Raw genomic sequence first — 27939 nt, 5'->3', positions numbered from 1 at the left:
ATTTCAGTTAGTCTGACTTATTTTGAGCCAAATTAAGTAACAATAATTCAGACTAACTGAAATAAGCCTGGCTTATTTGGTGAAATTGTTTTATGAAACACCCCCTCGGAATACAAATGTTGTTCTGTTACAAGTGTTTGGGTTTATGGGCCTTTGTTTCTTTTCCTCTGTCTTTCTCCCGCTTTCTGTCTCTCTGCTGCTGCTGCTGGTTTGTTTACATCAGTTCAGTGTCTGTGGCGCAAGGGCTTCTGGGCCATGTGTCTGCCATAGTCGCGGTGCATTGTGGGGAGGTTGTGGTCCTCCAGCGGCTCGGTTCGGAATAATGTCTGCCTCGGAGGCAGCGGACGGTTTTTCCCCGGAATTATGCCCGAGCTTCGCCGTGATCTGCTCGTTTCTGGAGCGGTATGGAGCAATGCTGGACCTGCCGGAGGTGTCGTTCCCGGTGCTGGAGCGCAGTCTGCAGGAGAGCAGCGCGGGTGAGCCGCTCCTCCATTGTTGCTCTTCAGCCGCTTTACATGCGTTTTAACGGGCCGTTAGGTACTCCACCCGCGGGTGTCGGTGTTCTTGTCGCCGTTTGTGTCTCTAAAGCGCCGTTTCTTGCCTTAATTTCGGCGTTTTGCCCGACGGAAGGTTTTATTCCGCTTTATTTACTCATCACAGCGAACAGAAACGCATTGCTGCTTCATTTGCGTTTATATGCGACTGTTTACTCACTTGTATTTTCATATAACGACACACATATTGGGAGGAATTCAATATTCATGTTTATTCATAGTTAAATAATAATTTGGCATGAATTGGTGCGATGTGAGAAGCGCGCATGCGCAGAACGTGTAAACTTCCTGCTCGCTCAGAGGGAGAAATGACAATATGGGATTATTTTGATTATCAGACTTTGGGGAAAGTTAACAAGAAGCCCCTTTATTTGTATCTGGGATGGTTTTGCTGCAATAAAGGTTATTAAGTCTTTGTGTGTGTGTATATATATACATATATACACATATGTATGTATGTGTGTGTGTGTGTGTATACATATATATGCACATACATACACTACCAGTCAAAAGTTTTTAAACAAAGATTTTTATTGTTTTTTAAATAAGTCTTTTCTGCTCACCAAGCCTGCATTTATTTGATTCAAAATACAGCAAGATATTGTGAAATATTGAAATATTTTGCCATTTAAAATAACTGCTTTCTGTTTCAATATGTTGTAAAAAGTAATTTATTTCTGTGATCAAAGCTAAATTTTAAAATTGTTACTCCAATCTAAAGTGTCTAATATGCTGATTTGCTGTTCAAGAGACATTTTTTATTATTACCAATATTTAAACCAATATTTTTAAGCAGCAAATCAGAATATTACAATGATTTCTGAAGGTTCATGTGACTGGAGTAATGATGCTAAAAATTCAGGTTTGAAATCACAGGAATAAATTACATTTTAAAATATATTCAACTAGAAAATAGTTATTTTAAATAGCAAAAGTATTTTTAAAAAGTACTGTTTTTTGCTGTGCTTTGGGTCAAATAATGCATTTATTTGATCCAAAGTACAGCAGTAAAATTGTGAGCAGAAGAGACTTCTTTAAAAAAAAAAAAAAAAAACATAAAAAAAATCAATAAAAAAACTTGAAATATTTTAAAAACTGTTCAAAAACTTTTGATTGGTTGTGTATATAATGTTTTGTTGATGGTATTTCACCCTATTAAAAATTCTTTATTCACCTTCATGGTGTTTCTCCGTAGAGTTATTAAAAAATCTTTTTAGTTTTTGGATGAACTATTCTTTTAAATTGCTACAGTTTTACAGTATTGCATAATAAATGTAGTTAGAGTATTTTGGCAGAAACTATAGCAGCTGTGGTTTACAGTAGAAACAGATAGATTCTGCCAGTCATAAACACATTTATATGAATACTTCAATGAAGCATCTAGAGGACTATGGCAGTATAAGAACAACAGAAATATTAAATGTCCAGTAATGTGTTTATAATTGTGTAGTTACTTTAAATGCAAATTTAGTGTTCACGCATGAATAGGTTACACTGGGGTTAATTTTACTATTTAACTTTTAAACTTTTTTTTTCTTTGCTGATATATAAATATTTATAAATGAATCCAACTGTGGCTATTTAAGAAGTTGGGCCAAACACTTAAGTACACAGATGTGTTACTGTTAGTTATGTTACTGAATGAACAAATGCACAAATCAGACCCGTTGGCAATTAACTGTCATTTTATAATGTGTAATTTATACATTTTTATAAACAGTTTAAGAAGCACCGACTTAAACTTGTAAGCTGTGTCTTGGCTGTGTAAATTATAATTATGCCTTACATGTTGCTTTAATATCAAAATATTTCTATGTCTCCAGTACCCAAACTCCTCGTGGACCTTCACGTGAAGTTACTGCGGAAAATTGGCAAGTCTGTGTCTGCAGACAGATGGGAGAAGAATCTCATTAAGGTGAGTAAATCTGTGTTAACAGCGAATTATTAGATGGCTCATGGCATAAGTTGCACATTCTGTTTTTAACAATCACATTTAAACAGCTGTGAATGAATATGTGAATAGCTATGAGCACAGTGAGCAACTGACAGTGTTAAGTCAATATTCCTCTCATCAGTGTTTAATTTTTGATGGCTTTATTACTCTAGATCTGTCAGGAGTTTAACACCACATGGGCATGGGAGCTGGAAAAGAAAGGTTACCGAGAGATGACAGTGGAGTGTAAGACAGGAATATTGAAGGTAAAATGGCCTAATCATTTGTAAAAACTGTTGTTGCGTTTGTAAATTCTGGTTTTATTAACCCAACGTAACTTGACAATGTTTTGTTTTTCAAACAGTACTTGTGTGAATGCCAGTTTGATGACAATGTCAAGTTTAAAACCGCTATCAATGAAGAGGATCCGGATAAAATGCGTCTTCAGCCCATCGGCAGAGACAAAGATGGCCTCATGTACTGGTTCCAGCTAGATCAAGACCATAATGTGAGGGTCTATGTAGAAGAACAGGATGATCTGGATGGGTCTTCTTGGAAGTGTATAGTAAGGTAGGCATTCAGTGATCAATTTCCAGTGGAATTACATAGTTATAGTATACGTTCACTTCTGGAAAAAATTACTTTATTTTCCATTTCAGAAATAGAGACGACCTGGCTCAAATCCTTGGATTGTTGAAGACTCAAATTGATCCAGCACTTTTGGTAAAGAAGGATCAGGAGGAGGGCTCATCTAGTAACAGTCCGAACCCAGACAATGAAGAGAACAAGAAAAAAGAGGGAGCTGAAGGTATCTAAAAAGTAATATTACGTATAAGCTGAACATAATTTGAGTGTTTTACTGATTTGTTTTATCTGTGTGTTTTTGGATTCTAGCGGAGATCAGAGATGAAAAGTCACAAAATGATATATCCACATCTGAAAATAAGGAAAACATTTTGGAGAAAGACAATGCAAAGCAAGAAGATACAGAGACCACAGATGGTTTGTCGGAAAAAGGCTTGAAGGTAAAAGAAGAGCAGCAGAAACATTCGGAGACGGCAAACGGCACTGGCGTTATTACTGGATCGATCAAAGAAGAGCCACAGGATGAGGAGGAGAAAGCCAAGAACTTGTCAACACCTTCACAGAATGCAGAACAGACAGAGGATGTGAAAAGAAAAACTTTAGAAGAGACTCAAAGAGCTTTGAAAAATGACCATCAAGCCAAAATCCCCCTGAAAAAGCGGGAAATGAAACTAAGTGAAGACTTCGACAGCAACAGCACAGGAGTACGAAATGTTCCTGTCGTTCCGGTGAAAGAATCGCGGACGTATTTCGACGACAGCAGATCGGGTGCCGAAAAAATCAACGGCCACGTCCCTCACCTTACGTTATCTGAGAGTGAAGCGCAAAAAGGGTCAGAGAGTCTTCAAAAAGAAAGCACAGAAGAGAGCAAGTCAGAAAATCTCCCTCTTGTTTTAGAGAAATCCAAAGAGAGGAAAAAGGAGAGAAAGGATGACCAGAAGGAAGAGAAAATGGATAAGAATGAAACCAGATCGTGTGCTGAAGAGCAAATGGAAGTGGAGAAGCCTGATGAATCCTGTGCTGAGGAGAACAAAGAAAAATCTGAAACTTCTCAATCTCACAAAGAAGAAAAACCCTCATCAGTAAGTAAACAGTCAGAAAAGACACCTGATTCTGAAAAAGTAATTGACAATAAAAAATCTCCCAGTGCTGACAGTATGGATGCTACTGAAGTAAATACATCAACACTGCCAGAAGAGTCAACAAAAGCAGAATCGAAAGATCTTGCAAACAAGGAGTCAGTGAAAGATCTCTCAAAAGAAGCCACGAAAGAGCTCCCAAACAAAGAATCGTCAAGAGATCTTGCAAGAGACAAGTCAGTGAAAATTCCCTTAAAAGATGAGCCTACAAAAGATCAGTCAGTGAAACATCTCTCAGAAGAACAGACTTCAATTGAAAAGCCAACTAAAGACGCCTCAAAAGAAGATCTCCCGAACACAGAATCGTCAAAAGAGTCAATAAAAGATCTTCCAAAAGGTGAGCCAGCAAAAGAGTCACTTAAAGATCTCTCGAAAGAAGAGACTTCAAAAGAAGAGTCAATGAAAATCCTCCCAGATGAACAGTCCAAGAAAGATCTCGCAGAAGAAAGTACGCAATCTCCCAAAGACTCCAATGAAGACCATGAAAAAGCAGATACGAATGCTTCCATGCCGATGGAAACTGAATCATTCCAGTCATCTAAAACAGAAGAATCTTCTTCCCGTGAAGTAATCAAACCACATTCTGGCACAGAAAAGCCAGAGAACACAGAAGAAACGAAACCTCATCACAGCTCTGCAGACACCACCACAGAAAAAGAGCCAACTGCCATTGTCTCAAAAACTGAAAAACAGTCCATGTCTGAAGCAAAAAACAGAGAAAGTGAGTCCATTGCCTCCAAACCTTCTGAAGAGACTGATGGCCCTCAAGGTAAATCGCAAGAGCAGCCTAAGTCAGCATCAAGTGATCTTGAAAAATCTGTTTCTGATTCAACGAGTAAGCCAAGCACACCAAAAACCACAGAGAAAGGAGACGGTGAGGAAAAATGTGATACAGCTGAAACTGATAAAAATAAGAATCTGGAAATGTCAAAAGACAAGGATGAAAAGGGTGAAGCTGCAAACAGCTCTGAAGAATCTGCATTGAAAAAATCAGATGAGGTTAAAGCTACAGAACAACCCAATGAGTCCAAGAGTTTGGAGAAACCTCCTTTGAACAGAGAACATGAAAAGGAACCTGAATCAGAGGAAGGGAGCAAAGAGAAGCCAATGGAGGTTGATTCAGCGATCAGTAAAGCTGATAAAATTCAATCTGAGACTACAACAGCAAGTAAGAAGGAAACCGATGTTCCCGTGGATCAAAACACCACCTCAATCAAACAATCTAAGCAAGACGCAGCTTCTGAAGAGCGTGAGGCTTCCGGGGATGTTCGAGAAAAAAGCAGCACTGCTGTGAAAAGCAGTAAAAGACCAGGCCGGCCTCCAAAGAAAGCTCAGGAGAGTCAGGATGAGGATAAAACAGGCGAAGAACAAGAAGAAAAGGCACGGCAGGAAGGAATTCGCATGAAGATCAAAATCCCAGCTCACAAGCGGAAGGCGGAACTTCAGAGAGAAGAGGCGAGGGGAGATTCAGAGTCTGAGGTGACTGACGGCAGGTGCTTGAGGAGATCTCCGAGAATCTGCAGACCCACCGCTAAAGCGGTGGAGATCCAGGATAGGAGGGCAGAGCGGAAGCAGGCCACTCCGGTGTCGGAGAAAGAAAAGGATGACAATGAAGACAAAGAGGAGGAGGATACTGTACAAAGGAAGCCAAGGAAAGCTGAGAATCTGCAGCCAGATGGCCAAACAAAACCAAAGGTATGAGTATCTTTTTTTTTTTTAATTATTAATTTATTATACTGTTCATTGTAATGTTGTGAGGACTAAACTCGCTTGTAGCAATGCAGTTTTAAAATTTACGTTTTTAGTGTTTTATTTTCCATTGATTTGGGTAAAATTTGTTGGCCATAACATGACAAAAATTTCCTGTTAAACAGTAACATTGTAAAATACATTTACTGAAAATTAACTGAAAATAGCTGTTTTCTATGGATACCTGTTTCTACCACTGTATAAATAATAAAATATAGTAATTGCGATTTTCTTTTTCAAACTTTTTTTCTCTCAGTTCCAAGATTACATCTCATAATTCTGACCGTTTCTTTTTAGAATTGCATGATATAACTCTCAGTTGTGAGAAATAGAGTCAGAACTATTTGATAACAGTCAGAATTGTGAGGGATTTTTTTTCTCGCAAATGGGATTTTGTATTTTGCAATTCTGACTTTCATGACTTTCACAGTTGTATATATCACATAATTATACGTTTATATCCAGTTATTCTGGGGGGAAAAAAGTCAGTTTTGCATGATATAAACTCACAGTTGCAAGAAATACTGTCAGAAGTGTGATAAAAAAAACTTGCAATTCTGACTTTTTTCCCCACAATTCCGAGTTTACATCATACTTTTTTCCTTAGAATTGTGATATAAACTCCCAATTGCGAGAAATAGTCTGAACTGTGAAAGAAAAACTCGCAATTCAGACTTATCTTGCAATTCTAACTTTTTTTTATTTTGAGTTTATATTCCACTGTTCTGAAAAAAAAAGTCAGTGTTGCGTGATACAAACACGCAATTGCAAGAAATAGAACTAAAGATAACTCACAATTCAGCTTTTTTTCTCACAAATCCGAGTTTACATTTTGCGATTCTGACTGTTTTTCTTAGAATTGCGTGATATAAACTCACAGTTGTGAGAAATTCAGTTAGAACTCTTTGATAAAAGTCACAATCTCAGTCAGAACTGAGATTAAAAACTTGCAATTCTGACTTTTTTCTTGCAGTTGTGAGTTTATATCCCACTATTTTGAGAAAAAAAGTCAGTATTGTATGATACAAACTCGCAATTGCGAGGAATGCAGTCAGAACAGAGATAACTCACAATTATGATTTTTTTTTTTGCAATTGCGAGTTCATATCCCGCTATTGTGAGGAAAAAAAAGTCAGTATTGTGTGATATAAACTTGCAGTTGGGTGAAATACAGTCAGAACTGAGATGATAACTCACAGTTATGACTTTTTCTTGCAAATGTGAGTTTGTAAATCACAATTTAGACTTTTTTTTCTCTCAAATGCGACTTTGTATCTCGCTGTTCTTTTTTGTTTCAATTGGAGTTTATGTCCTGCTATTCTGAGAAAAAAGACAGTTTTTCATGGTATAAACTCACATTTGCAAGAAATACAGTCAGATCTGTGAGAGAAAAACTCACAGCTCTGACTTTTTCCCACAATTCCGGGTTTACATCTTGCAGTTTTGACTTTTTCTTAGAATTGCGTGATTTTAAACTCACAATTGCGAGTTATAAAGTCAGAACTGAAATTAAAAAACATGCAATTCTGACTTTTGTCTTGCAATCGTGAGGTTTTTTTCGTTCTTGTTTTAGGACAACTTTGAACTTTTTTTGATAAACGTCAAACTTTGACTACCGTAAACTCACAATCGCAAGAAACAGTCAGAACTAAGATAAAAACTTTTTGACTTTTTTCCTCACAAATGCGAGTTTGTATCTCGCAATTCTGACTTTTTTCTCACAATTGTGAGTTTGTTTCCTGCTATTCTGAGAAAGTCAGTATTGCATGATATAAACTCGCAATTGCAAGAAATGCAGTCAGAACTGTGAGAGAAAAAACTTGCAATTCTGACTGTATTTCTCACAGGTTTGAGTTTACGTCTCACAATTCTGACCTTTTTCTTAGAATTGCGTGATATAAACTCACAATTGCGAGATATACAGTCAGAACTGAGATTAAACACTCATAATTCTGACTTTTTTCTCACAAATGCAAGTTTATATCCTGCTATTGAGAGAAAAAAGTCAGTATTGTGTGATATAAACAGTTGGGTGAAATACAGTCAGAACTAAGATAAAAACTCACAATTATGACGTTTTTTTCTCGCAAATGTGATTTTGTATTTTGCAATTATGACTGTTTTCTTAGAATTGCATGATATAAACTCAGAATTGCAAGAAATGCAGTCAGAACTGAGATAAAAATGTGCAATTCTGTCTTTTTTTCACAAATATGATTTTGTATCAGATTCACAAGATGCAGATTAGCAAATTGCGAGGGAAAAAAAGACAGAATTGTGAGATAAAGTAAGATTAAAAAAACTTTTGTTCAATTGAATGGGTCCTTGTTGAATAAAAGTATTCATTTTTGAACAGTAATAATTTATTTGATCATAGTTGAAGGTCATTCACAATGAACTCATTATTCAACAGGTGGGTAGACGTCGAAAACGACAACCATGGTCTCGCATGAGACGTAAAAAGAAATGTTCGGACGACGACGATGATGACGAGGAGAGCGAGAGTGAAGAAGAGGAGACGGAGGAGGATGACAGCGACGAAGACTACAAGGTGGAAAAGACCAGGAAAAGAAGGAGAAACCGAAACCGAGAGCGGAACAGCTCTGACTCCTCTACCTCTTCATCAGAAAATGATGAACCCAATGACGACCCCTGCAAACACTGTGGCCTTCCCAACCATCCCGAGCTGGTGCGACACTCTCCTGCAAAATATCTGCATCTTCTCACGGTCAGAAGTGCTGCTTTTTAACCTCTCATTTCTTTTGCCCTAGATACTCCTGTGTGATTCCTGTGACAGCGGCTACCACACTGCCTGTCTGCGGCCTCCGCTCATGATCATTCCAGACGGGGAATGGTTCTGCCCCCCCTGCCAGCATGTGAGTCAATTCAGATTTCAAGAGTCCATTTACAGAAATGCACTATACTGGCTTTTCAAATACTGATGCTGTTCATTTCTCTTGCAGAAGCAACTTTGCGACAGACTCGAAGAGCAATTGCAGAATTTGGATGCTGCCCTCAAAAAGAAAGAACGTGCAGAGCGAAGGTGAATAAAGAGATATTTAGACCAGCTCAAATGAATTAGTTTGATCCAGTTGCAGAGAAGTTCCTGAATGAATTCATTTAACCTCTTTGAGTCTGTTAACAGTATGCACTTATTGTGCCATGGCATAATGGCCTATTTGAGAAATTACAGAAAAAAATGGCGTAACATTTTTTGTTCCCTCACAGGAAAGAGCGACTGGTGTATGTTGGCATCAGTGTAGAGAACATCATCACTCCCTCTGTAAGTGCCTTCATTGCTTATTGAAATTTGTTGATACTTAATATGGATAATATTTAATGCATTTATTTATTTTCTTTTTTGATTAAAAAAATCATAGATAATGGGATAGACTTGAGGAAATGATAAAAGGATAAATTAAAGTATAAAAAGTTTATTTTTAGCTTTTAAGCTTAATTACCATTTTTAATTATAAAGAAATATTTTGAGTGTTTCTAAATGCTTAATAGTTTTGCCTACCATTCAAAAGTTTGGGGATAGTATGATTTTTGTTTTTTAAAGAAGTGGCTTCTGTTCACCAAGGCTGCATTTATTTGATACAGTAAAAAATACAGTAAAAACAGCAATATTGAACAACATTATTGCAGTTTATAATAACTGTTTTCTATTTTAATATATTTTAAAATGTAATTTATTCCTGTGATGGTAAAGCTGAATTTTCAGCATCTTTACTCTAGTCTTTACTGTCATCATTCTAATATGTTGATTTGCTGATTAAAACATTTTTATTATCACTGAAAACAGTTGTGCTGCATTATATTATTTGTGGAAGCTGAGGTGCATTTTTCAGGATTCATTAATGAACAAAGTTTAGAAAAAACATTTATTTGACATTGAAATCTTTTATAAGATTATAAATGTCTTTACTGTAACTTTTGATCAATTTAAAGGGGTCATCGGATGCCCATTTTCCACAAGTTGATATGATTCTTTAGGGTCTCAATGAAAAGTCTATAATATACTTTGGTTAAAAATTCTCAATGGTTGTGTAAAACAACACCCTTTTTACCTTGCCAAAATCAGCTCTGAAAAAATCATCTCATTCTGGTCGAGGCTGCTTTAAATGCAAATGAGCTCTGCTTGCCCCGCCCCTCTCTTCTCTCTGAGGAGTGACGAGCCTGTTTACTTCAGCCGCATTTAGCCGCTAAACTTGCTAACTAGCACATTATTAGGAAAGGCGATCGCAAAGATTCATAAAAAAACCCTTATACTCACTTCCGCTGTAAGTGAAGCTGGATCATGAATGTGGTTTTTATGATTTTAGGGTAGATTTGTACATACACAGCCAACACACATTAATGTTCAAACAACATGTAAGAGTGAACTTAGCATCTGATGACCCCTTTAATTCATCCTTGCTAAATAAAAAATTATTTTAAAAACTGTCTTACTGACCCCAAACTTTTGAATAGAAGTGTACCTCTGTGGTAAAGGTTTTGTAAATTAATATATATTTTTTTGAAGGTGGAAGTGGAGGAAGAAAAGGAGGAGCTAGTGAAAGAGAAGAAAGAAGTGAAGAAAAGCAAAAGTTGGGGACGGAGATCAACCAGGGCGAAGAAATACATAAGCTACAGGTATGTCCATCAACTTACACAATCATTATTATTTTACGCTGTTTATACATGATCTTTATTCACTGTTTATTGTTACATTTTTGTCAGGTTTGATGAGTTTGATGAAGCGATCGAAGAAGCAATTGAGGAAGACATTAAAGAGGCAGAGGGTGGAGGTGGGGGAGTGTTTTCGTATGTTATACTAATGTTGATATTTGAGCTTAAAGGGTTAGTTCATCCAGAAATGAAAATTGTCATTAGTTACTCACCATCATGTCGTTCCAAATCCGTAAGACCTTCATTCATCCTCGGAACACAAATTAAGATATTTTCAATTAAATTCAAGAGCTTTCTGACCCTGCGTAGATGACAGTCCAACTAAAATGTTCCCAGGACCAGAAAGATAGGAAGAACATCATTAAAATATCATCAAAAATATCTTAATTTGTCTTCCGAAGATAAGCGAAGGTCTTACAGTTTTGGAAAGACATGAGGGCGAGTAATTAATGACAGAACTTAAATTTTTGGGTGAACTGTCTCTTTAAATGTGGGAGTTTAGACTGATCAAATGTGTCATTGCACAGGAGCAGGCCGGGGAAAGGACATGGCGAACATCACAGGGCACAGAGAGAAGGACATGTCCACCATCCTACAGGAGGATGGGAAGGAGAACGGGCGGCCGCGGCAAACTAGCGCAGCTCAGAAAAAGAAGCGGCGGCGTCTCAACGATCTCGACAGCGACAGCACCGTGGATGAGGAAGAGAGTGAAGACGAGTTCCGTCTCAGTGAAAGGTAATGTTAAACAGCTTTTAATTTACGATAATCAAAGAATCCTGTCAATGAAATAACATTTACTCTGGTCCGATTGGTCATCAGTTCAGAGGATGAAGAGTTTGTGGCGTCAGATAATGAGGCGGAGAGTGAAGCAGAAGTCCCGTCCTATGAGGACAGTGACTTTGGGAGCGATGTTGCACGCCCGCGGAGGAGACAGCCGCCACGCAGGAGACGCAAACCCAGAGGATACTCTGACGAGGAAGAGCTGGAAACTGATGAAGAGGAGGAGGAGGAGGAGATGGGTGAGGCATTTATAAAAAAAAAAAAAAATTAGAGGAATATTTGACCCAAAAAAGAAAATTCTGTCATTGATTACTCACCCTCATGTCGTTCCAAACCTGCTAGACTTTCGTGCATCTTTAGAACACAAATTAAGATGTTTTTAATGACATCGAGAGCTTTCTGATCCTGCATAGACAGCAACACAACTACCACGTTCAAGGCCCAAAAAGGTAGCAAGGACACTTTGTGGTACTCTTGTGAACGTGTGTCGCAGACTGACAAAGAAGACTATTTTATCAATGTCCTTACTACCTTTCTATGCCTTGAACATGTCAGTTGTGTTGCTGTCTATGCAGGGTCAGAAAGTTTTTGGATTTCGTGAAAAATATCTTATTTTGTGTTCTGACGATGAACGAACTTAAGGGTTTGAAATGACATGCGAGTGAGTAATTAATTACAGAAATTAATTTTTTGGGTGAACTTTCCCTGTAATAAACAATATTTTAATACAAAACTACTATACTAAATATGCAACCCTGTTGTGTATTCTAAAAGTTTTTTATATTTATTTTATGTAATTAGGGGCCAAGCACCGAAGGTTGTATCCGTTGCCGTTCTTTTTCTTCTTCTTCTTCTTCCGCTCTTGAGTCTATGGCAGTTGTGAGATTTGGCACACTGATAGAGGACAGTCCCAACATTAACCACAGCAAGTTTTGGAGTCTCTAACCCAAACTCTCTAGCGCCACCACTTGTCCAAAGTTTCAATAATTTTATGCTAATAACTTTTGAACCATAAGGTACAGAATCCTTGGCTCATGCCGAGTCGAATGAAGTCCAAAATTCAAAAATCGTAAGGTTTAGTTTTTTTTTATATAAATTTTTAGTCGGAAAACCTACTTTTTTGAACTCATCCTAGACGGTTTGTCTGATTTTCACCAAAATTGGCTCAGATCATCTTGAGACCATGTTGGCAAAAACTTATGGAAGTGATTAGTCGAACTGTTCTCGAATAACGTGCAAATGATTTGTACAAAAAAGCACGCAAAAATGGATATGAGACTACAGGGGTTGGACAATGAAACTGAAACACTGGCCAATATAGTGTTGGAGGTTTCATGGCTATATTTATGCAGCCTGGTGGCCAGTCTTTACTGATCGCACATTCCACCAATAAGAGCAGAGTGTGAAGGTTGACTTTGTGCACCCAATAGCTCAAACATTGTACCCTGAAGGTGGTGCCGTGTATTAGGATGATAATGCACCAATACACACAGCAAGACTGGTGACAAGAGTGATTTGATGAACGTGAAAGTAAAGTTAAACATCTCCCATGGCCTGCACAGTCACCAGATCTGAATATTATTGAGCCACTTTGGGGTGTTTTGGAGGAGCGAGTCAGGAAATGTTTTCATACACCAACATCACATAGTGACCTGGCCACTGTTCTGCGAAAGGAATGGCTCAAAATCCTTCTGGCTACTGTGCAGGACTTGTATTTGTAATTCCCAAGATGAAATAATGCTGTATTGGCTGCAAAAGGAGGCCAAACGGCATACTAATTGTGGTCTAAACCCAGGTGTTTCAGTTTCACTGTCCAACCCCTGTATATCTCCGCAACGGTTTGGTGTATTGAGACCAAACTTGGTGAGTGTAATAACAAGCATGACCTGAGGCTACCTGCAGTGTTTCGGCGCAGTGCCACCTAGTGGTCAGGAGACACGAAAAAATGCTTATTTTTGCTTATAACTTCTCAATGGTTTGGCCAAAAATCACAAAACTGGTCTCTTTAGATTTGGTGCATCATGCCGAGTCCAACCATACCCAATGCTATATATGCTATATTTTACGAACGCATTGACGTATCGTTACGAAACTCGCTATGTGTCTTCGGCACCATGCCCTGACAGTACTCAAAAAGTTTTGGGGCAGCGCCACCTTGTGGTCAAAAGTTATAAAGAAATTTACAAAAATGCTAATAAATTCTGCTTGCATTAGCTTATTGTAATGAAAGTGATCTCAATAGATTCCTTGGGTCAAGCCGAGAACATTGATACTCATTATGCCAATATTGGCCAAACATCCTGTCCGCCATTTTGATTCATGTACAAAACCTACTTTTTCGAACTCCTCCTAGACCGTTAGTCCGATTTTCACCAAATTTGACTCAGATCATCTTCAAACGATGCTGGCAAAAAGTTATGGATTTCGTGTCGATATACAAAACGGTTTTCGTTTGGCGCATCGACGAATTTGCTGGAAAGATGCCAAACTGCATCTAAGGCTGTATTTCTGCAAAGCTTTGACATTGACACCAAACTTTGTGTGCCATTGTCACCTCACACTGACCAGGCCACATCAATTTGGTAACAGCGCCACCTATTGGTCAGAAGTAATACACTATTCATTAAACATTAATAATGAAATTTGCAAAAATGCTAATAACTTCTAATTGCATTAGCCTATTGTAATGAAACTGGTCTCAAAATACAACATACGTACCAATTTTACCACACTTCGATGAACTTAGTTTTCCGCCATTTTGATTAATGTACAAAACATACTTTTTCGAACTCCTCCTAGACCGCTGGTCCGATTTTCACCAAATTTGACTCAAATTTTCTTCAGACTGTGCTGACTCAAAGTTATGGATTTCGTGTCGATAAACAAAACTGTTTTCATACAGCGCCACTACACATTTGAGGCATGATGCCAAATTGACTCTGAGGCTGTATCTCTGGAAAGATTTGACATAATGACACCAAACTTTGTGTGTCATTGTCACATCAATTTGAAAACAGCACCACCTATTGGTCAAAAGTGATAAGCCATTAAATTAAGTTATTGTTTGTATTTATGATTTTTCAGCCATTTCAATTCATATTATCCTAAAATGACTTTAATTACTCATTGTTGTAGTCGGTCTGCTGCTCCTTTCCATGCTTAGCTCCTCATTCTGCCTCTTTTGTGCTTAGTTTAATTTCGTAATTTTAGATTTTTTCATTTTTTTAACATGGAACTGAAACGGCGTCTTAATTTAATTGTTTAAAAATAAATTTAGTTGGCATCTGCCTTGTGGGCAGCACGCCGACATACGGCATAGTTGCGCTTCGGATGTGCCGCCTTGTGTACCTTTACCAATCCCACCTCCCCTCTCTCCCACTCGCTTCCTGTCCTATCTCTTCTGTCCTATCACGGAAAAATAGAAAAAGGCCCAAAAAAATTTTAATAAAAAAAATTTGAAATTAAAAGTCTCAGATAATTAAAAAAAGTAAAAGCTGATATAATATTTATGTTTGAACTGCTGAGGTAGACGAATAATGTTTTATGAAGGTAAAAAATCTTTTGTTGAAAAAAATGTTTATTGTATATTAAAAGTTTTTATACCGTACCTGTGGTTTACTGTTTGTTTACTGAAATGTTTCCATGTTTGTTTGTCTTGTTTTGTGTTTGCGTGCAGTGACGGAAGGCTCTAGTGAATTCAGTGCCAGCGATCTGGACGTCCGCTGTCGGCGGTCCTATCGGAGTCGTAAGCAAGAGGTGAATTACTGTGAAAGCTCAGATTCTGACGGCTCACAGGCCAGCACCAACAAAGACAAAAAGAAGAAGCGCAGACGGCTTTCCAGCTCTGACAGCGAAGGTAAGTGCCATTTACACCTATGCATATTCACAGCTTAAAGCGATAGTTCGACAAAAATGTAAGTAATTCTGTCATTAATTACTCACCCTCATGTCATTCCAAACCTGTAAGACCTTTGTTCATCTTTGGAACGTTAAGATATTTTGATGAAATCTATGCATGACGCCTAACATAAATGATTTTCTCTTTGCTTCTCCAGTTAGTTTCCAGTCTGAATCTGATGAAGAAGACCGGAAGCCCAAGAAGATAAGAGCGGACTCGTCTGAGGAAGAATCCAGGAAACGTCGAAGACGCCTGTCCCTCAAACGCCGGAGGGAGTCGGAGGATGACGACGACGACGACGATTCAGACGAATCCGAGGAAGAGGAGCGGCCCATCCGGAAGCGCGTGAACCGCATAGACTCCGATGACAGCGAGAGCGAAGAAGAGGTAAAGAAGAGCCCATCAGAGAAAGAGAAAGACAAAGAGACAGAGGAGACCGTTGCCAAAGGGCCCAGTCCACTAGACTACAACTTGGTGGAGCTTCCTCCAACTAACGGACAGAGCCCGATGAAGGGTTTGGAGGGTCTCATCCCGCGACCCGGCGTGGGAGTGACGCCTAAAAACGGCAACGCCCCATCAGCGCCGAACGGCATGGAGATCCCCGCGCAGGACGAAGACGAAGACGATCTTTTGGGCGTCACAGACCTCGTAGACTATGTATGCAACAGTGAACAGTTATAACTTGGTATTCTTTTTTTTTTTTTTTCCTTTTTTTTAACATTTTCTCCTTTCCGACCCTCATCCTGTTTTTACCACTGTCAGCACGGATCGCGTTAAACGTGCCAGATCAGGTGGAACGTTAATAATAGCTGTAAATATTTTACTGAGCAAAAGTATCAAGGGAAAGAAAACGCAAACCCTTCTAAGAGACTCCCAGAGATATTCCTTCTATAGTATCGCTTTCGTTCGATAAGAAACAAACCCTCTGGAAACAACCTCGAAAACCTCTTTTTACACTAATCACACAGCCATGCTCACACTCACACGTTTGACGTAGAGACATTTGTCCAGTTTACGTGCGTTTTGATCTCCACTGCTGTCAGTTGCACATTTCAGAGAGAACCGGAAGTGGGTGGAGTTAGAGCAAAGGAGCGGAGCTTTGCTTTCAGCGAGGTTCCCTACATTGTTTCCACTCCGAAGGCCATTTTTAACGCTCATCTTTTATAATCTAATAGAGTGGAAGTTGAATTTCTACGAATTGGTTTCATAGTGTCATTTGGTGGGGATGAAAAAGAAACATTTTTATTAAGTGATGTCATTATAAGCTTTGTTTTGTTATACTATTTATTATAGAATTGTAATTTGTACCTGAAATGATCACAGCTGCTCGCACCATTAGCGCACACGATTCCTGGAAGTTTCTACGAGGTGTCTAATGGTGAAAATTGCTCATTTACTTAAGCCAACGTACTAAAATTCTGTTACTTTTGGACTGTTTTAGCACCACGTTTTGATTTGAATTCCAACACTATTTACTCTGGCAGCTTTTCAATGCCTCAAATGCCAAATCTTCCACTCGAGGATGATAAAATGCTGAGGACTCTCACCCACACCGATGCGCAGTTAGGGATTCCTTCATCATCTCATTTTAGAGCAGGTATTCCATCTAAGGGATTCTTCTTTGCTCATCATGTTCTGCTTATGTCTGTGTTTCAGTGCACTATATTCATTTTCTTTATATAAATATATGAATATAATCATTGTAATGTTTTCCTTTTGTTTTTTAGGCATACTAATGGTGTGTATGATTTGTTTGTTCTTCATCAATTACAAAGCAATACATTTTTCTTACAAGACAATGCAGGAAGAGATTCGTCATCTCCTGGCTTTGTCTATTTTTAAAGACCGAAATTCATGTTGCTGGTGACCTTTCCGACCTTTCTGAGAGCAGCGTGACGTGAGACGCCCCGAACACGTCTGAAACACATTGTGTAATCTTGCATTATCCTGGTGTGTATATCTGTAGTTTTCTGCTGTAACATATTAGAAGCATTTTTAAATCATTTAAAGTATACATAGCAGTCCTTTTATGATTGCAGCTGTTTATAATTTGTTTCGTAGGTACATTTGTACCACTCCAAAGTGGGCACGTCTGTCTCATTTTCAGTGCGTTTGTTTCGGTTTTGTCGTCTTTGAGTTGTGGGTTTTTTCAGTCTCCACTGATAGCTAAAACATTTCCAAGAATGCTCTGTTTTTAGAGGAAAAGCATTTGATATGAAGCCCAACAGACAGTTTAATTGTTTCGATGTCAGCATTGATCGACAAAAGCGGTGTAAAAAATGTCTTGTACATTAATGTTTATGCTTGGCATGCACATATATTCTAGTCTGATATGTTTGCTCTTGCAGCATTATGGCATCGGATTTTGAGAATAAAACCTCCTTGATTTTTTTACAAATATAGTTTTAGACAAGAGCATCGTTAGGTACCGGACCACAGTGCATTTCTCCCCGAGGTGGTCTATTAACAGTATTGGACTGATGTGTAATTTAACAATCAAAGGTACAGACATCCATTTGAAATTGAGGCCCAGCCTAGAATGACACAGTATATATTTGTATTTCACACAAAAATCTGCGTAATTTGATATTATGATGTCATGAGGGATGCCGACACCAGTGTTTGAAGATATTTGGCCTGATGTAACGTTAGTTTGACAGCAGATGGACAGATGCCGTCTGGTTTTAGCTTTTAGAAACGTCCTTTGTGTTCGTCTGTTCCTCTTTTGGATGTTTTTGTTAACTGTATTGTAATTTCTTTCATATGATTTACTATCTTGTACATTTGTCATAATAAAAATGAAACCTGTATAATGACGGTGTTATGCTTTTACATGTGCACAGATTCGTCTTGGTTGTAGTCAGCTTTTACGTTTTCTCTTTGTTGGAGGTTAATGACAGGACGTCGTGGCAGGCAAGTTATTGTGACAGGAATATTTTGGAAAAAGTTGCTTTTGCAAATACCAAGGTGTTACATTTTTTACTGTGATGTTGTTTGTTCCGGTTTCTTGTAGATTTTCGACAGTAATAGACAAGGAGCAAGAGAAGAGCACGCTGAACACAAGGTTGGTGTTGATCTGTTGAAGTCATGAATCTGACACTGCAGTTCTTAATGTGACCACATGGTGGCGACCAATTAGTGAGAATAGAAAGTATCGTTCGTTCTATCTGTCGTTCTATCTAACAGTGCAATATTGTATTTTTCGTATTTAAAACTTTGGTTTTAGTTGTGTTTTTAAAAAAATCATTGAGAAATGTATTTTCATATTTATATATATATATATATATATATATACTTTTATTTTTTTCATATATATTGAATACAATATATACTTATTTATAAATTTTTAAAAATCATTTTAGTAATATATACACGCATGTTGTGTGTTTCTGTTATTTTTATTTGTTATATATATATATATATATATATATATATATGTGTGTGTGTGTATATATGTATTTATATATGTATTTATATATATGTATTTATATATATATATATATATATATATACATATGTGTGTGTGTGTATGTATATATATATATATATATATATATATATATAAATACATGTTGCAGATATTGTTCATGTTTGTTAGATATTATTTTCTTTCAGTTCATGGTTATTTTTTTTTTAATATAATATTATTTATTTATTTACACTAAAAATGTTGGGTTAAAAACAACCCAGCGCTGGCTGAAGCATGGACAAAATTACTATATTTCTTGCTTAAAAATAGGTTGGAAATGAATATTTAATAATATGTTGAATAAATTAACATTTATTAAGAAGTTGAATAAATAAATAATAAACTTTTTTAAATCATTGTTCACCTTTTGATTATTGCTGATGCCTCTAGTAATTGTCTAATTTTTAATTTACATTTTATTTTTTTCATTTTAAGCCAGTCATATACAATAATATAAATACAATACAATAAATAACTTTTAAGCAATAGCTGAGTTAAATAAAACTACCCAGAAGGCTAGTTAAATATTTTACCCAACCACTCTGTCAAAACAACCCAGTTGGTGGGTTTGTCTAAATTTCACTCAGCATTTTTTTTTTTTTTTTTTTTTTTTTTTTTTTAAAGTGTATTTAATTTTATTTTTGTTGACAATAATAATCTGTTCCCAAGTCCCAATTCAGGCTGGTCTGTAGCTGTTTTTAGAGTGCTGGGAAACACTGGGAAACCAGCTTAACCCTTACGAAAATTAACCATGGTTTTACTGCAAATAAAACCAAAAAACCATGGTAACTTCAGATTAACCATGGTTTTGGTAGTCTAACCATAGTTATATGGTATTTGTAGTAAAACTCTGGTTTTACAAATGGTAACCAGTACGCCAAAAAACATGGTTACTATACTTTTACAATAATAAAACCATGGTTAATTTTTGTAAGGAAAATCCTTTAAGACCTGCAGGGTTGAGCAGTGAGAGAAGTCTCATCCTTAACTCGTTTACAGCCAAGAGTGCTGCGTTCCCCTTCAATCAGTTCATGTTTAATTCTTTGAGTTTCTGGCATTCACTTCAAAACTCCCTGCGGGATCTCCTGTTAGTTGGAGACTTTCCCCTAAACCGTCCTGTGTCTCTCCTTAACTTTAACCATCTGATCCTGCATCGTATCTTAAGCAAATGGCATCGCCACGGCAACACCGAAATTAGAAACAGGCAACACTTCTTACGTTGTCACATTTCTCGCATCTTTCGCTCAGAATCAACGTTTTGATCAGGCCAGGAGTTTTTGTTAACATGCATAACTTTTATTATGAGATCTGCTAACATGGAGACAAGCTGTGAAAGAGGATTTACTAGTTCGGATCTCATTACCGCAGAGTCTGGCCGATGCCGTCTGAGCGGAATACTAATGCCGCTCCTCTCTGCATGTTAACAGTCCTCACATATTCAAACTTTTGAGTTTGTATAGAAGAATGAGTGTTAGGGATGGAGAATAGAGCATGAGGGTGATGGGAGGGGAACAGATATAATGCCTCGGGTGAGAACCCTCTGAATTTGGCCCCTTCAAAAAAGCCCACTTGTTTTGGTGGAATACTCAGGCTTGACGATTAAATGTAAATTTATGGGCTATTTTCTTCCGGCTTTACGTGTCACGGTCTTTTCTATTCAAGATAATAACCTCCGTGTTATTTTAAATGTTTCGTCAAGTGTATAAATCCAGAAGTAGAGTAGTTTTACGCAATCAAGCGGTCTTTTTTTTTTTTATCACATTCGTACTGGAAGCACATTTCCACCATGGAATAAAAAATAAAGACAATTGCCACTTTTTTATCTCACTGTTTACATTTCACAATTTGGAATATTGCGCAATTCTGAGGGGAAAAAATCTGAATAGAGGGTTTGTACTTCATCACGGTTTGTTAATTACCCGGATGTGTGGTTATATTGGAGATACTCGGATGTAAACAACAGCATGGATTGCATGGTTAATGTACTACTGAATATGTTGTTCTGTTAATTTATGCTGTCTAAACCATGGAAAAAATGTGTGGAAGCTGCTAAATCATATAGAAAAGGACTTAAGGTTAAGGTTAAGGTTAATAGGTGGTTTGGCTCATTTTGACTGAGGACAAAGTTATGCGTAAAAATGTATTATATACAGTGCACATATTGTATATATATATATATATATATATATATATATATATTTTAAAATGAGTACGTAAAGAGGGTTGTGGTTTACATTTTGAAGAAAACAAAAATAGTGGTGTTTGATATTTTGTAATGCGTGTATGTTATGCATTGCATGACCCACATTTTTGTCGCTATTGAATGAAATGTTTAAATATTATGTTTAAATGAAACAGAAAAGGCAATGCTGTTTGATATAATATTTCGTTTCACTGTAATGTTGTACATTCCCTGAAATACATTTTTGCAGCTATTAATATGTTTAAATGAAAAGGAAAAGAGGCAGTGGTGGTTAATATCATATTTCTTCTTGTAAATACATACAGTGAAGATAACCAGAGTATAAAAGGCGAGCTGACTGATCAAGTACGCTGCTGTTCCATTTGCAGAATTACAGGACTTGCGTCCTCCCGTCCTCGGGAGTTCGTATTCCCGAGTCAAACTTGCGAAGTCCGAACTACCAACTTTGCGTACTTGGTATTGAAAAACGGTCCTGGTTCAGTTTGGCCAACCACAAACGCCTTGTTCCTTAGACAGTTTTTGCACTCTTCTCCTTGATTTGTTATAACTTTTGGCAGTCCATAAGACTCCAAATGTTTTTCCCAGTTCGACCCAAAACATGACAATAATTGACTATTTTCAGCAGCAACAATCAGCAAAATTTGCAAGTTCCGTTCGGTTCAGTGGCATTGTTTACACTCAGTGCCGCCAATATAGCCGATTGATAACGTATCATGAAAACACTCTATTCTGAGATAAAAAAGGTGCAATTGTCCCTTCACAAACAGCTTGATTAACAGGCATCTGACCAATCACAACACTGAATCTGCCTTTTTGTCCAACAAACAAATCAGACAGGAGAGTAGACTAACTTTCGTGATGTCTTTTCATTGTTAAAATAATATACGTCCTGATGTTCATTCATGTTTATTTCATGCTTTAAGTAAGAATAGACGATTGGTTCATGTGTTGATTGATATAATAAGGAAATACAGTGATCTGTCACAATACATTAAAGAGCCACAAAAATGGTATTTATCATTTGAATTTTATAAAAAAAAAATACAACATTTTAAAGCTGAGACCTTGTTTCATACCAGAAGTAACCTGCTCTGTCTTGTCCTTCAGCGTGTTGTGACTTTCCTCTTTGTTCCGTGATGTATTTTCCACTACATGACAACAAGATGTGTAGTGTAAGAGCAGCATTGTTTGTCGGACATAGCAACAGTAACTAAGGAGGGCGGTTTTGCCTCTTTAAATTTTTTTTCAGTAGCAGAAACCCAAAACGGAAAAACGGAAAATCTGAATTCCGAGAAAAAAAGTCAGAATTGCGAGATGAATTTTTGAAATGTGAACTCGGAATTGTGAGGAAAAAAAAATCGGAATTCTGGGTTCCGAGAAACAGTCTAAATTGTGAGATAAAATTATATGTTTTTTTTTTTTATTCTGTGGCGGGAATGGGCTTTTATACTTTAGAGCTTTAAACATTAATATTAAATGTTTTTTATTTTAAAAATGTTCAGTTTTATCATTTTGCAAACATTACAGGAATGTTTCTTTTGAATGTTCTCTGAAACAGGTAACATTTAAAAAATGGAATAAAAAAAAAGGTTCAGGTCACTGAACATTCTATTAATGTTACTTCAAGAATGTTCATAACTTTTAGACAATCTTGTGAGAACGTTTCCTGGGAAAACTCCTTTTTGAGCAAGTTTTACTTCATTAAGATGGACCTGCTCCATATAAGTGCCGTTAACATCTTTAGCTCCTTTTGTGACTGGCTGCTCCATACGATGAACCACTCCCAAGTGTGTGAACTCGGAAGTGTCTTTTGTTTTCTTTTGATTCCGTTCCATCAAATGGCCTTGAACAAAACGGGGAGCTCCATGCTTTCAGAGTGAATTTCTTTCCTTGAATAACATGGTGGTGTGAATATGGTTATTGGGGGGGGGGGAGTGATTGCTCATGGTCACAATGAGGTCATCGTGAGGTCATGTGAAGAGCGAAATGTCCACTCAAGTTCACCAGAATTACAAGCGTGGAAATTCCCTTTTGCCCTCTTTGAGTGAACCGCAGGAGAAAAAAGAAGTGTTAATTTCATTACATTTAAAAGTAAAATAAAACATTTATAAATAAAAGATATTGTACAATGTATAAATAAATAAATATTACAATATTTTTATATTTAGTTAAGCGAGTTAGATTTCAAGAAATTAAAGTTTTTTCAAATGATTCATTGTTTGGATTTGTATATACTTACATGTTAACTGCCTTCAGATAATAAAGACATTTTTATTAATTAAAATGAGAAATAAAATAACATTTATTAAAATAACAATTTTAAAAATTGTATGTAGTTATATTTAGTTAATCTATTTTTTTTCCAAGACAGAAATAATTTTTTGCATCTATGTATATCCAAATGAACTGGCATTAGATTAGTGTAAAACTGTAAACGCATTCAACGCTTTGAGCAAGTACTTTGCATAAAACTCTCATAAATAAAGACACAGTGACATATATGGATTATTCTCTTCCTGCTTCCATTTTGATTATCTGGTGTTTTTTTCTATATGATGTTTTGTTTTGTGAGGGCAAAGAGCCTCTTTGCACAAAGTAGCATCCCTGTGGACCTGCTGAATGCATGGTGAATGAGCAGAATCTCTGCTAATGGCTTGAATGGTTGCTGGGTGATAAGCCATTGATGCCGGCAGACACACTGAGTTTGCTCATCACAGTGGGTCTCTAAAAGCCCCTCGGCTCACAGAGACGCTGGAAAACCCTTGCTTCTGTCATCCTGACACTTTTATCTTATGTCAGCTACAGATTAAAGCCAACTTATTTTGTGTAATGATGAATAAAATGCTGTTTTATTTAAAATACATCATACATTGATTTTTGTCTTTCTCAAAGACAGTAATTCAACTGAATGGAAAATAAACAGTTTTTCTTTTTTCAGATTAAAGACCCTAGTAGGTCTCACACATCTCTCATGTAGACTTTCAGATGAATATAGAACTGCATACTAGCTCTGTACTCAAAATAGTATCTACAGTCATTTTTTTGTAACTCACCAGCAACACCAGGGTCTTGGCTTTGAGTTCCAGGAAATAGGTCCTGAATTTTTTACCTTGTTAAATTAGCATTTAATTTTTAATTTTAAAATTTTTTATTAAAGTGTAGAGACTCAGGAACTCCAAGAAAAAGAAGCTTATTTAATTATAATAATAAAATAAAATAAAATTACATTAATAAAATAAAATATTTGTATTAAAGTGTATTAAATTACCTCTCCCAAATTATTTTAATTATTCAAATAAATTAAAATAAATAAATAAATAGAAAAATAAATGAATTAAATAAAAGTAACCTAATTAAAATAACATTAAAAATTGTATTTATTTAAATAAAATGTATGACATAAAACGTTTGTATAAAATATTTTTAAAATGCATTTAAAATAAATAAATAAAAGTAGCAATATTTAGTTAATCTAGTTTGTAAGGTAAATAAGTAAATATATAAATAAATTTATGAAATAAAGTATTTGTATAATTTTAAAAAAATGCATTTAAAATAAATAAATACAAGTAAATACTAGTAATATTTAGTTAATTTAGTCTGTCAAGAGAATAAATAAAATAAATAAATAAATAAAATTTGGAGCAAAGTGCAGAGATGCAGGATCTCCAAGAAAAGCAATTTTGCTAATGTAATGAAATTTAGAGTTATTAATATACATTTTATAAGATAAAATATTTGTATAAAATATTATATTTAAAATCTAAATAAATAAAAAATAGTAAAAGTGATTTAATCTAGTTTGTCAAAGAATAAGGTAAATAAACAAAAAAAAAATTAAAATATAATGTATACATTTTATGTATAAAATATACAAGCATATTTTATTAAATAAATGTTGTAATGTTTAATTCATTTAGTTTGTTAAGAGAATAAGGTAAATGAATAAATATTGGAACAAAGAGATGCAGGATCTACAAGAAAATAAAATTTTGTTGATTTAATAAAATAATATTTAAATTAATTAAATAAAATACAATTTATAAAATAAAATATTTATATAAAATATTATTAAAAAATGTAATAAAATAGTAAGATTTAGTTAATCTAGTTTAAGAGAGCAAGGTAAATAAATTTATGAAAACATATTTGTATAAAATATTATTAAAAAAATATAAGTAGTAATATTTAGTTAATTTAGTTTTAGTAGAACAAAAATTAATAAATAATTAATTTAAATGAATAAATACGTAAAGAGATGCAAAATTTTGTTAATTTAATAAAATGTATTTTTAAATAAATTTAAATAAAATGAGTGAAATAAAATATTTGTATAAAATAAACACATCAATTTAAAGTAAAAGTAGTAATATTTAGTTAATCTAGTTTGTTAAAAGAATCAAGAGAAAAGAAATCATGCAAATTTATAGATTGTTTAGAAAAGAATAGATCTAAATAATATAAAAATGTACCTTGTTAGATCAAGTTTATTAGTTAAAATTATCTTGATACTAGTTTTAGTATCAAGTTAAAAGGTTCTGTTAAATGCCCAAATGTCATTTATGTGTGTTTTTTGTTCTCCTGGGGAATATTAGATACACATTTCCAGATATACATGCACACGCTTACATTTTCTGCAGTTATTTATAAAATAACTTAAAATATATTTTAAATATTCTTAAAATATATTTATAATAAAATTTAATAATTTTATAATAATAATAATAATTTAGAACTGAAAGATGCCAGTTACAGTTTTTCACTGGTTCTATAAAGTTGCATAAAACAAGTGATATCAGATGTTTTAAGTAAGTTCAGCTGTTTCATATGGACTGTAAAACTGATGCCTCCAGGCGCTAGGGCTCTTTTCTACTCCATCCAAACTCTCAGACTCAACAAGTTCTCGGAACGCAGTGCACTCACCCAACTGCCCTGCTTCCCCAAAATCTACTAGCCTTCAAATGCTCTCCCTCAAAACTGTAAGCAGAAAGGCTGAAAGCGTCTTTTGTGCTTCATCTCTTTTGTCTGTCGGGAAGAGAGAGGGAACGGGTGGGTGATGGGGAAGAGGAGAGGGGGGGCGATTACTGGTCTGGAAGTGTTTGGTCCAAATTACACATTCAAGGCGAGCACTGTTTATGATTACTCTCACAGAGGCTGGACAAAAGCAGAGACATTCCAAGAGCCCAGTGAAGAGGACCAACATTTTTGGAGAAAGGACAGAGACCTACATCATAATCTCATTCACATGAACTCAGGCCTGGAGAGACCAGTATCATCTGTAAATACACGTAAAACCTTCATATGCATCTGGATCACTGAGCAATAAAATAAAACGATATTGTGAAACAGTAAAATACATATCCACCTTTTTCTTCCCGTAAGAACGTCTGGCTTCCGGTCCACGTCCAGCTATTTTTAGCTGTACAAAACAGCTTGTTTTGCTGTTTGATATTGCAAATTGTCTTACCATATTATTAGAATCTTCTTATTTCCCTATAGCGGATAATGAACCGGAAGTCTCACTACTTCCACGTTGACGAAAAAGGTGAATAGACGGTTTGCAATTACGTCACGATTTGGTCAGTTACTCGAATGCACGACCATATTGGTGATACTTGGATGTAAACAACAGCATGGATTGCATGGATATTAGTTGTTCCACTAATTTATGCCGTCTAAACCATGAAAAATGTGCGGAAGCTGCTATATCATATAGAGAAGGACTTAGTAAGCAGAAAAGGGTGTAATAGTTTGACAAAAATAAAGTTAATAGGTGGTAAAGATAAGTACGAGCAGTGTTAATTAAGATATTAGCCTAATATTTCACCTACCTGAGCGGATATGATAAGAACAAACACAAATGTTGTCAGGATTCTTGCCCTGGAAATCCTAGTTCAGTTTGTCCAACCACAAATGCCTTTTATTCCTCAAAAATAGCTTTTCGCACTCTTCTCCTTGATTTTGGTAACTGAACTTTTGGCAGTCTATAGTACTCCAAATGTTTTACCTGATCCGACCTATTAGTATAGCCCAAAACATGACAATAATTGACCATTTCAACAGCAATAATCAGCAAAATATGCGAGTTTCGATCGATTCTGATTGTTTACGTTGAGTGCCGCTAATATGGCCGATTGATGACGTGTCCTGAAAACACTATTCAAAAGATTTGGGTCAGTAAGATTTTTTTTTTTTCTTTTAATAAAGAAATAAATGCTTTTATTCATCAAAGACGCATTAAATTAATTTGTCACCCAATTTTTATATTTGTTGTCCAATAAAATGCAATGCAATAAAATAAAATTGTGTCTAAAATATTTAGATTTTCATTTATGCAGTATGAGATCCAAATAAAATAATATACGCCCAAAATATTTTGTCATCTGTCCTATCTTAATGCTTAATTTGATGTGCGAACAATATATAAAACCGTTAATTGGTTTAAATCACTCCATATGTAAATGACTCTGAGGTGACGTCACCTCATGGGACGGGAACGGTTCACACACTGAATGAGGGAAGTTCTGTTTGTCGGGCCTGTGGGAGAGGTGAGTGTGTGAAACAACTCTCACCCCGCAGGAAGTCCCATCACGAGTGTCATCTGAATAGTCCAAAAACCTGCCGAGAGCGGAGGGTCGCGGTGGGCGGCGTTATTCCTCGAAATGACAGGACGTGTTCGTTCTCAGCCATTGAAACCGTCTCAGGATTAAATGTCAAACACGATGTGAGTTCTGAACGTTTAGCTTTGAATGTCACAGAAACACGACTGAGGTTCACCTCAAAGAATACGTGGAAAGTTGACCGCATTTGTACAAAATTAGCATAGGAGAGATGTTAATTAGCTTTTGAAACGGAACTATTTTTAAATGTCTGTATTTTGTAACATTCTCATATATTTCAATGTGAGAATCAAGTAAGAACCCTCCTGCCATTCCATCATGTGCCACCATTGGGCCCC

The 27939-nt window shown here is 36.0% G+C and overlaps 1 protein-coding gene across 3 annotated transcripts; it reads left to right on the top strand.

Annotated features, from left to right (window-relative positions):
* The first annotated feature begins 270 nt into the window (after positions 1–270).
* rsf1b.1 (remodeling and spacing factor 1b, tandem duplicate 1) lies at positions 271–27284 on the top strand. Of its 3 annotated transcripts, XR_007828561.1 has the most exons (19): positions 271–476; positions 2378–2469; positions 2661–2753; positions 2852–3057; positions 3147–3295; positions 3382–5906; positions 8374–8649; positions 8732–8836; positions 8924–9003; positions 9189–9243; positions 10486–10595; positions 10683–10750; positions 11159–11366; positions 11451–11650; positions 15088–15267; positions 15467–15966; positions 18153–18222; positions 18323–18373; positions 26133–27284. XR_007828561.1 is itself a non-coding variant. In XM_051120577.1 (18 exons), exons 1-17 carry the CDS (start codon positions 323–325, stop codon positions 18201–18203), a joined length of 5052 nt encoding a protein of 1683 aa, XP_050976534.1. In that variant the 5' UTR covers positions 271–322; the 3' UTR covers positions 18204–18222; positions 18323–18551. The 3 variants fall into 3 exon arrangements, 2 of the variants coding, with proteins under 2 accessions (XP_050976534.1, XP_050976535.1); XM_051120577.1 differs by lacking the exon at positions 26133–27284 and having other exon boundaries at positions 18323–18551; XM_051120578.1 differs by lacking the exons at positions 18153–18222; positions 18323–18373; positions 26133–27284 and having other exon boundaries at positions 15467–16196.
* Positions 27285–27939: the final 655 nt, after the last annotated feature.

The sequence above is a fragment of the Labeo rohita genome, chromosome 10 (assembly GCF_022985175.1).
Source record: "Labeo rohita strain BAU-BD-2019 chromosome 10, IGBB_LRoh.1.0, whole genome shotgun sequence".
NCBI classification, from domain to species: domain Eukaryota; kingdom Metazoa; phylum Chordata; class Actinopteri; order Cypriniformes; family Cyprinidae; genus Labeo; species Labeo rohita.
The sequence above is the reverse complement of the archived record's forward strand: the minus strand, read 5'-3'. Positions and strand labels throughout refer to the sequence as shown.

What these genes read in the sequence shown, in the direction of transcription:
- rsf1b.1 (XM_051120577.1), top strand. Translation starts at nt 323, where the DNA reads ATGTCTGCCTCGGAGGCAGCGGACGGTTTTTCCCCGGAATTATGCCCG. An exon ending in ATGGCCAAACAAAACCAAAG is followed by an intron (nt 5,907 to 8,373) that starts GTATGAGTATCT and finishes ATTATTCAACAG; the next exon opens with GTGGGTAGACGTCGAAAACG. An exon ending in GAGTTCCGTCTCAGTGAAAG is followed by an intron (nt 11,367 to 11,450) that starts GTAATGTTAAAC and finishes ATTGGTCATCAG; the next exon opens with TTCAGAGGATGAAGAGTTTG.